This window comes from Hoplias malabaricus, chromosome 6, assembly GCF_029633855.1.
Source record: "Hoplias malabaricus isolate fHopMal1 chromosome 6, fHopMal1.hap1, whole genome shotgun sequence".
Taxonomy (NCBI): domain Eukaryota; kingdom Metazoa; phylum Chordata; class Actinopteri; order Characiformes; family Erythrinidae; genus Hoplias; species Hoplias malabaricus.
The window spans coordinates 23,483,867-23,495,127 of record NC_089805.1 but is presented as its reverse complement, the minus strand read 5'-3'; the positions used below and the strand labels follow the sequence as shown (position 1 = coordinate 23,495,127).

Sequence of the window (11,261 nt, the reverse complement as noted above, 5' to 3'; positions counted from 1 at the left end):
TGAGCCTGCATTTTGTAAAGTGAAGGGAAATCATAAAATTTGGGGAACATTAACTGTGCCCCTGGCACTGCTCTGCACCTGGTATATGTAATTACACTTCTGCATCCAGCGCAGACACACACACACACACACACACACACACACACACACACTCCACACTGAGGGCTAATGGGCACCAGTTTACTAAACGCTAAAGAAAAAAATTTAAATGTCTTTACACAAAATTGCTCAACTGAACATTCAACAGCTCGAAAACAACTGATGTCTTTAGCCTGGTATGATTAAGATTTCCCATGTTAATGTGGTGTTTTTTTTAAAGAGGATTAAGAGTAAAATAATTAAAAAAAAACAATCTTTGTTCTAAAGCCCTTAAGTGGGTCGGACCCCCAGTACTAAGACCAGACTGTTATTACATGTATTTGAACTTAAGAGCATCTTGATTCAGTTATGAGCACTGGTGTCTGTGTAGTTGTTGAATAATAGCTTTAATCAGTACATAGAAATTATGTCTGCTATTTTAGCTCACCATAGTTGAACTATTTGGTGTTATATTTAATATAAACATCTATGCACATGTACATCTCATTACCATTTTAAACCAGTTCATTACCATGTTTACAGTTATTACACCAATGTCTTATTCTTTGCTTACATTTTAATATAGATTTTAGACCAGTTTCTTAAAAAAAGGTCACGATTTTAGGAAAACAAGGACATCGTGTTTTTAATGAGAAGCACTGCATAGCACTATTTTGTGTTGCAGTTTCTGACTGTGAATGAATATGTATTTGAGTGCTTCATATTTAATAAAGGGCCACCGAGCATTTTGAAGAAATTTTTGCTTGTCTTTGGGGGAATGGGAGAATGAGAGAATGGGATTATTAATGAGGGTTATGGGATAATCCTACATCACATATATAATCATTGAGATTTCATTGCAGTTTATTTTAATAATTATATGAAGTTTTAAAAAAGGTTTTCAAGTGGAAGCTAGCCTTATTGCATTGTTTGCAATTGTTCATTCATTATCTGTAACCGCTTATCCAGTGGGTCCAGAGCCTACCTGGAATCATTGGGCCCAAGGCAGGAACACACCCTTGGGGGGCCCCTGTCCTTCACAGGGCGACACACACTCACACATTCACACCTATGGGCACTTTTGAGTCGCCAATCCACCTACCAACGTGTGTTTTTGGACCGTGGAAGGAAACCGGAGCACCCGGAGGAAACCCACGCGGACACGGGGAGAACACACCAACTCCTCACAGACAGTCACCCGGAGCAGGAATCGAACCCACAACCTCCAGGTCCCTGGAGTCTTGTGACTGCAGCACTACCTGCTGCGCCACCGCATCATCATTTTCACAATTATATCTTTAGAAATTTTTATGATAAAAAAAAATTCATATCATGATTATAGAGATATTCTGACTCGATTAAGTAATGACATTGTTATGCAGTTACACATAATATGGTTTAATGCTGAAGTAAGTCATTTAGGCAAAGTATGGTGGGAAGTGGCTCTGTGGTGGAAGAATTTGTTCCAAAAAGGAGAGCAAATTCAGTGGTGTGGAAGTGATTTGGTTATAAAATAAAAGATGTACAGAACAGAAATCTGGTAATATGTAAGACATGCAAGAAGTATCTTACAATAAAAGGGGGAAAGAGAACTAATGTTTCACCACATCAAGCAGAAGAATCAAGTGGAGTGTGAGGAAAAAGAAAAAATGCCACAAAAAGAACTCAGTGTCTAACCCAAGCACATAGACAACACTGACACTAGCCTAGCATCTATTTTGTACTTCTTTATTTGCTCATGTTTTAAGGGTAAAACTGTTTTCTGTTTATACACATGCACTACATTTTCTGCATTTTAGTTTTGTGGTATATGTATTTGTTACATTACTTCATACAAAATCAGAACCTTATTAACTTACTGTTGTTTACAAAAAAAATCTTTACAGATTTTTGTATGCTTCTTCTAACTATTCAGTAAACTATAAACTAATTATTCAATAATATTCTAAAACATAATTAATCATTTATTTTGTTGCAATATTATGTTCTTGAATAAATGTCTTTATTCACTGTATACATTTTAAGATCTGGGGAATTGCCCCTTTGAATTGATTTTTTAAGTTTTTAATCATAATTTACCCAGAAAACAATGCAAATCTGAACCAGCTACTCTTGAGGTGTAAGACAAAAATGTGAATGGAGATAAAAGGGGATGATTTTTTTATTTTGAGTGAGAGTTCAAGGTGAGATCTGCATATACGTCCAAACCAGCAACTGGCAAAATAATTAAAGTGCTGTAGTGGAACCATGATGAAGACCACCTGAGTGGGACCACCTGAGATGCAGAAGACTGTGTGTGTGTGTGTGTGTGTGTGTGTGCGTGCGTGTGTGTGTGTGTGTGTGTGTGTGTGTGGAATTACGGGGTGAAAACATCTTAATTTTTGAAGTGAAGGTTCAAAAGAACGTTTAGAGAACAAGGGATAATCTTGTGTTAAGTTTAAAAGCCCATTAGAAGAAATATTAAGATAGCTGTCATTTTGTAAGTCAGTATTTTTATTTATGAAAAGTAATGTGTAAAAGCAGAGTAAGTTTCTATGATGTGTGAAGTGTAATGTTAAGAGTAGAGCTGGACAATTTGGCCAAAATATATATCGCAGTATATTTCATAATTTCAATCTGTATGATATTATTCCAATATCGAGAGCTAAGAGCTGAAAGCAACACAACATCACCATCAACCAAAAACCTCTTGGCTTTGTCAATGTTAATATTTTTAAACAAATATTAAAAATTGAGTGCAGTGAACACATGGCAGCACCCTGTAATGAATGACAGATGCTGTAAATAATGTGTATTTAAATATTGAAAATCACATTGTTATTGTAGCATTTTATATTGCGATTATATATTTATATTGGATTATTGTCTTGCCCTAGTTAAGAGTAATGGACTTTCTGAACATGGTGGAGGGGTTCTAACTTCTGTGAGTAATACCTCACCCCAACATGTGGGACCCATTAAACCTTCTGCCTATTATACACAAACAGAAACAGACACACATTCACTCACTCACACACTCAGACATTCACACAGATGCTATGCTTTTGTACATTCTCTCCATGAGCCTTGTGGTCTGTTTTTCTCTTTTCCCCTTTTTTGTCAGATTTTCTTAACTAAACGTTGGCTGATTTCCCTCTCACACATTACGTTCACAATTTCTGTTCCAATTGGGATAGCTTGTGGAGCAGACAGAACAAGGTATAATTGCCACATATTTGGGGGCAGTGGGATACAGCAGGTTTAATCGGGCCAGGTTAGCTTGCAGAGTGCGCACAGAAATTTAAACGCTAAGCCAAACGTGAGCCAATAAAAAGAGTGGGGGCGTTTCTGTTTGTGTGTTCTTGTGTTAATAAGAATGCCTGTTGCTGCTATTCAGCTCTACTTGTTTCTTTGGCACTACTCTATTCATCATATTTCTTTTACATACTGGCAGTTATCCAATACCATAAATGGTGTATTTTTTTTTTCGTCATTCCTCCCTATCTTACCATAACACACAGGGTATTTTCTGTTTCATTCATTCATTCATTCATTTATACATATTTTATTTCAAATTATCATAATTGACTTACAGTCTAATGCACAACCCTGAAATATATGTTGGACACTTAAAAAACCCTTTTTATTTTATGATTGTATATATGGGCGGCACGGTGGCACAGCAGGTTAGTGTCGCAGTCACACAGCTCCAGGGGCCTGGAGGTTGTGGGTTCGATTCCCGCTCCGGGTGACTGTCTGTGAGGAGTTTGTGTGTTCTCTCTGTGTCCGTGTGGGTTTCCTCTGGGTGCTCCGATTTCCTCCCACAGTCCAAAAACGCACATTGGTAGGTGGATTGGCGACTCAAAATTGTCCGTAGATGTGAGTGACTGTGTCTGTGTGGGCGCCCCCTCCAGGGTGTATTATCACCTTGCGCCCAATGATTCCAGGTAGGCTCTGGACCCACCGCGACCCTGTAGTGGATAAGCTGTTACAGATAATGAATGATTGTATATATTTTAAGCTACTCTTCCAAGAAGAATGGATGCTTTAAAGCATGGGTCAACAGTCTAATCCACAGTCAAATGTGTAACTGCAGGTTTTCATTTCCATTAAACAGGAACACACCTGATTCAAACAGTGTAATCAACTTGTCTCGGTTTCTAAAGAGTTATACAGAGTGCGCTCCTGTTTGGTTTCAGTGAAAAACCTGGAGCCACATCAGTCCTTTGTGGATAAGATTGGTGACCACATCTGTAAAGCATTAAATGCGGTGAATTGTTATATCAAACGTAATTACTGAGGTGCGGTTTGTGTTTTTATTACATGTAGTTTTTCCTGATTTTTTTAAATAGTACATTTAATGTACTGTTATATAATGTAAAATTATTAATTATGGACTTCCACAACCTACCACATGAGGGCAGTCACAGCACATAAATTGTACATGCATGTATATATAAACACACACACACACACACAGACACACACACACACTTACTTTTACTTGGCTTAGGATCTTTTGAAGTTTTGCCTGCTTTGCCTCAGGCAGTGGAAGCTGCCTGCTGTCTCCAGCAGTTTGGAAAAAGTGTGTGAGATTGTGTGTGATGGTGAGTGTGTGTTAAGTTGTGCATTCCCTTCTGTGACTGAGATTACAGTATGATTTCACATAGTTTCACTGAATTTTACAGAAGCAGTGCTTTCATATGTCGTGTTCTTGTGTACAATTACAGTCTTGCTGTTGTATTATTATTTTTCTACTTTGATTATTTTGAAGCATTTTATTCTAAATTCTCTGTTCCCCCCTCCTCATGTCCGACAGACACAGACCCCAGAGTCCTGGAGAAACAGGAGCTGCAGCAGCCCACATATGTCGCCCTGAGCTACATTAACAGGTGAGTGAGTGCGTGTGTGTATGTTAAATAAAGTTAATGATTACAGGCCTGTCAGGGCTTTCCTTTGAAGGAGAAATGGCGGAAAAGGTTATTAGTTTTTTTTTTTCTTTTTTTTTTAAACCTGACAAGAGTGGTTCTCTCTAAAATACTAAATTGACTAATAGTGGAGAACGGAGGGTAGAGGATAATTACAATTAAGTCACTTAAGTTAAAAGAATCCACAAATCTACTGCATAAGGTATTCGTTCATTCATTCATTGTCTGAAAGCGCTTATCCAGTTCAGGTCGCGGTCATGCATGAGGTAGAGAAAATAATATGAAAATGAAATCGAATATAAATATGTTTCTAAGCTTGCCACGTCTGAGCCCAGAGCTCCACACTGAATGTGTTGAGATTACTGTGAATAACTTGTACTTAATAGAAATTAAATAAAAGGAAGATGTTCCCTAACTTTATCATAGACAAAAGTATGAATTAATGTACTTATAAAAATGTAAATTATTACTTAATGGAATTATTGTACTGTGTTTTGTCTTTACTGGACTTTTATTTGGAGATTAGTGAAACACTGAAACATTACTGAACAGTAAAAATAGTTAAAATGATCTGGTCAGATTTATTCATGTATAACAATATGATGTGTGTGTGTGTGTGTGTGTAGGTTCATGACAGAAGCAGCACGCAGGGAGCAGGAGAATCAGAAAAAGAAAGTCCAGCCTAAACTTGCACTGTCAGTCACAGGAAGTGTGTCTCGCAACAACACCTCCACACCTCCTCGTCATAGCAACGGCAGTTTAACGCCTCCTGTGACTCCGCCCATCACCCCTTCATCCTCCTTCCGTAGTAGCACTCCCACAGGTAACAGCACTATGTCTAATTATATACATAGCCTTTTAGGAACCCAGAGTGTGTGGAATCTTCTTCTCAGGAAACACTAAACATTTCAAATGATACATAGTAATACTTGTTTCACATACACATGCATTTACATCCTTGTATTTGTTATTGTCTGGAAAACTATCTTACTGTTAGTGGTTATATTTAAAAATAACTCCATACCCAGAAATATCTATCAGGTTTAATTCCGTTGTGACATTCTAATAATAGTTTTTACACAATGCATCTTATTTTATATTTTTGATCTTTGCACTTTCAAATTTCAAAGGTTTTCTCAAGATTTACATTTGCAAATGCATATTTTTTTAACGTATTTCATGTCAGATGCAGCTGAAAACTAGGCTGCACGTTGGACTTGTACATAATAAAGCCCTATTCAAATGGGTTTGGTTTCATTTACCTGTGGAAATGGGGTAATGTAATTTTTGCAGGAGTACCTCAGCGACTTTAGTCCTGTCCGAATAAACAATTTCTGTCATTTTTTTCTGAGTGTGCGCTCCTGTTTCAGGAGAGAGCTTTTCACCTATGGTAAAATAATCAGTAAAATTGATCCCAGATTATATTAATCCCAAATTGACACGTGGGTGAATATTCCATCATATCCTGTGGTAAAGGTGTTTTTCATGAATGGAGGCGCTGGAGGAGGTATTTTAGAGATGTAATGTGTCACAAATCAAATGACTCCTTCACATATGTGGCTAACCTCTTGAAATATGGCTTTGCAGACAGAATGGTTAAGGACGGTTTGTTGAATCTGTTGCTGAAAACGACGTTCGGCTCAAACTGTTATTCCTCCCCTCCTCTGTTTGGTGCCGTGCTTTCTTCCTGGTAGAAGTCTATGTTTTTTTAGTGTGATGGCAATGCATAAACCAGGTAGCCACTCCATGTTAGCCATGTTAATTACCCCAAGATTTCTTACAAATCCACCATAATTGTTAGTGGATTACAAGATATTACCCCATCTCCCCATCAAACAATTCCCATTGAAATAAAGCAAGTGAAAATAAAAGGTACAGAGCATCCACCAGAGGATCTGTCTTCGCTGGTAAAGATGGATAATCACTTTGTACAAAGCTTTGTAAAAGAATTGTCAAAAACAATATTTCTCAGTGCAAAATTGTAAAGAATATTGGTCTTTAACCGTTTATAATATTTTTATAGTTTTGAAAAATCTCTGTCTGTAAAGGGCAAGCCAGGAAGCACTGTTAAATGAGTGTGACCGTCAACACCACAGATATCACCACTTTGGAAAAGTTTTAATAATTATAATAGTCTGATGCTGAATTAAGAATTCAGGTGGCACGGTGGTGCAGCAGGTAGTGTCGCAGTCACACAGCTCCTGGAGGTTGTGGGTTCAAGTCCCGGAGGTCGTTTGTGAGGAGTTGGTGTGTTCTCCCTGTGTCCACATGGGTTTCCTCCCACGGTCCAAAAACACACGTTGTTAGGTGGATTGGCGACTCAAAAGTGTCCGTAGGTATGAGTGTGTGAGCGAATGTGTGAGTATATGTCATCCTGTGAAGGACTGGCATCCCCCCAGGGTGTGTTCCTGCCTTGCACCCAGTGATTCCAGGTAGGCTCCGGATCCACTGCGATCCTGAACTGGATAAGCACTGACAATGAATGAATCAAGAATGCATACTGAAACTCTATTACTAAAGTAGAAAACATACATCTTCTGTACAGGAAATGTGCTGCATTCTCTGGGCCCAAGCTCATCTCAGATGATCTATAAAACTGGACGTGTGCTGCATTCACGTGTCCACATTTAAGCTTGTTTTCAGGAAAATGGACATGCTTTCTGTGCCAGTGACAACAGAGACGATCATGACAGATGCTATGGGACCTGTATGATGGTACCACAGATGTGGTGGAGTATATTAGTATTTTAGAAAGACATATGCTAACATTAAGGCCATGCCTTTTTTCCTGGGAAGTCCATGGTTATTTCAGCAAGATAACACCAGGCCTTACACTGCTCATGCTATAATAGCGTGGCTTGCAACAGTCTTGCAACAAGCATGAATGGGTAAAAATTCCACTTGCAGAACTGCAACAGTTAACATTATCCTTTAAATAAAGGTGCATGAAAATACACAAATCACAGCTTCTTGTTTTTACTGTGCTGTGTAGTAATTGTTAACACAGCTTAGTAGGCAAAAAGGAACTGGAACTAAGAGACCAAAACGTTTTCAGAACAGTACTGATATCTTGTATGATGTAACGCAGAATTCTTTCCCATTTTCAAACAGGCAGTGAGTGTGATGAAGAGGAGGTGGAGTATGAAGACTCCGACAGTGATGAATCCTGGACCACAGAGAGTGCAATCAGTTCTGAGTCCATCCTCAGCTCCATGTGCATGAATGGAGGAGACGAGAAGCCCTTCGCCTGCCCTGTACCCGGCTGTAAGAAGAGATACAAGGTACAAATCTGAAAACATATATACACTGCAAATATTATTTATCATTTGTTAAATAAACTCTAATAAAGTCTGAACTTAGTATTCAGCTATTAATCGTAATGTAGCTCTAGAAATAATTTGAATTACGTTGGGGTGGATTGCAGTGTTCAGGAAGTTTTAAAAGCTTGGACTTACACTAAACACCGAACACAGGTTGCACTCAAGACTGCATACTACCATGCTAGAAAGAAAATATGCAAGCAAGATTCTACTGCACCAGCATTAGTGTGTAGTATGTGGTTTTAGTAGAAGTGTGGTTTGGGACACAGCCAGAAGTTTGTGCTGTGGGTTTTCAGGTCTTAGTGTAAGCCAGTAATAAAGAGAGAAGGGGCATTCCTGTCTTACTGTGAGACAGGTTAAAGAGGGGGTGTTTTTTTTGGGTGTTCTTGTTTACAAGAATCACTGCATCTACTAAATTGAATAAGAATGTTTCTTATCATTTTTGTATAGTGTCATTATTTTTAAATGCCACCCACTTTTTCCAATATATTGTATTACTGTCATATCTCCACACCCTACATGAGAATTAATCATTGAAAGTGGGTCAACATACAGCAGTTTTTGGATTTAGTTATTATTTAGTTATTATTATTGTTATTGTATTGAGTGCTGCACGGATGAACCATGGTGTCACACTTTGAGGGAGGAGTTATAGAGTTTGAAGACCTCCTGGTGCATTACGATGGAATGAGTCTTGCACTGAATGTTCTTCTGTGTTTCAGTTTATGTATGTTTCTAAATTATTTGTTATTACATGCACTTGTATGTGCAACATGTGAATTTCCTTCCAGAGATCTTACATGATTTAACAAAGCTGACAATTTGAGTCATAAACTCTCATGTTGAGAAAGTAAACAAATAATAAAAATACACTTCACACTTTTAATAAGTTTGCTGATCTCAGCTGATCTCACCGTTGGTCCCAGGACGACTGCAGTGCCTCCAACAATAAAGGCAGTTTTGTGCTTATTTATTTAATGACAGAAAACACAGTGATGTAGTGAAATGTCCTAGCTGATCTGTTCTGCTGTTCCCAATGTGGACAAGTTTGCATGTTAACTTCTCTAGCTGCAGGTTTTAATGAGCTAAATTGAACAAAAGGTGTGTGAGGTATGTGAGGTCTGAATTAACCTTGAGCTTTGTGTGATTGTATTTCAGAATGTGAATGGTATAAAGTATCATGCCAAGAATGGACACAGGACTCAGATTCGCGTGAGAAAGCCCTTCAAGTGCCGCTGTGGGAAAAGCTACAAAACCTCTCAAGGCCTTAGACACCATACCATCAACTTCCATCCCCCACTGTGATGACCACACACACACGCACACTCCTGACTTTACACTCCAGACTTTACACTCCAGACTTTTCTTTGTTTCAAACACATCTTAAACAGATCACCCACAACCTGCAGGATATAATTCCTCCTTTGGCCGTTTTTGTCTCTTTACCTGCTTTTGTCTGTGTTTTTAAGTGTTTATTACGAACAATCCATTTAAACACTCTTCATTACACAATTTAATCAAAATAGACAAAGGAAGTTACTCAAAAGCCAATAAAAACGTCACTCTATGCCGATTAAAAAATGTAGAGCCACTTCATAAGTCATAATAATATGTTATGAGATCACATATGAGTTCATCCTAATTGAGATCTTAACTGGAACTCAGTGTAATGAGAGGGAAAGTCATAATTCTGAGCTACCAACTTGCTATCTCCTAATATTGAGATGATATAATTATATTTTCTCTTTATTACAATACAGATCTTAGCCGTGTGATGTCATTATGTGAAACACTCTTGACATGATTATGATAGTGTACCTAATTATGAGACAGTAAGCCTCTCATACCCTATGAGAGCTGCTCTAAATATTATGAATTATTACATGGCTATGTATTTTTTAAATGGCATATATGTGCTTCCATAGAAAAGAAATACAAACAAAAAAACATTTTTGGTAGGTTTCTATTTTTATTTTCTTCTGGTAAAGCACAGCAAAGAAGAGACACCTATATGTACATAAAGTCTATAAAGAAGAATTTTTAGCATAAATTAGTAGCTATACTTAATATCCAAACTTTATATCTTTTATTTTTCACTATATATTTGAACACATATTGAATATTTTTTATTTCTATAGATATATAAGACTCATTTTTTATGTCTATTTTTTCATTTTCATACTTTCTTTTTTCATGATTTCTTTGTATCTCTCGTTTGTAGAGAAGTGTCTGAGTCTGAGTGAGGAAGGCGTTGATCTCAGGTCACAATACTGCCACCATTTTTTACAGGTGAATAAGTACAAACGAGATTCCAGGAGTATTTCTAACCGCACAACAGCACCCAGCTCATCTGTAGAACTTTCCATGAAGAAAAACATAGTAATAGAGAGAGAAAGTGGGGTATGTGGGGGTTATTAGGTGTTTTCCCTACTTTTATCATTATAATCTACCATTGCCAGCAGTTATAAAGTGCCAAGTTTGTTTCAGTATCCCCTGTCATGTTCGGGGAAGGAAAAGAAAAAACGAGCTTTGGATGCCTAGAGACTATGGTGCCCCTGAGGGGAACTGCAATTTCTCACAGTTTTTCAATTCCCAATGATTAACAAGCCATTACATTCAGTAACTAGCCATTATTCCCTGTTTGTCTATAAACCATGAGCATTAAAATAAAGAAAATGAATTAATAAAAAGTGCGGCATGGTGGTGCAGCAGGTAGTGTCGCAGTCACACAGCTCCAGGGACCTGGAGGTTGTAGGTTCCAGTCTTGCTCCAGGAGACTGTTGGTGAGGAGTTTGGTGTGTTCTCCCTGTGTCTGCATGGATTTCCTCTGGGTGCTCTGGTTAAAGAACATTCTGGAAATAGTGGCAGTTTAATTAGAAAGTGTGGTCAGAAATGAAGACTAAATCAGGTCTTGTTAATCATGAGGGAAAAATGGGGAATTGTGACCAACTACAGT

The 11,261-nt window shown here is 37.9% G+C and overlaps 1 protein-coding gene across 1 annotated transcript in view; it reads left to right on the top strand.

Moving 5' to 3' along the window:
• Window positions 1-10,103, top strand: part of jazf1a (JAZF zinc finger 1a) — a 20,979-nt gene extending 10,876 nt beyond the window's left edge. Inside the window, exons 2-5 of the mRNA XM_066673708.1 lie at window positions 4,877-4,949; window positions 5,612-5,808; window positions 8,097-8,266; window positions 9,464-10,103. Of these exons, the coding sequence (XP_066529805.1) occupies window positions 4,877-4,949; window positions 5,612-5,808; window positions 8,097-8,266; window positions 9,464-9,610 (587 nt within the window). The 3' untranslated portion in view covers window positions 9,611-10,103. The remainder of the gene's footprint in view (window positions 1-4,876; window positions 4,950-5,611; window positions 5,809-8,096; window positions 8,267-9,463) is intronic.
• The last annotated feature ends 1,158 nt before the right edge of the window (window positions 10,104-11,261 follow it).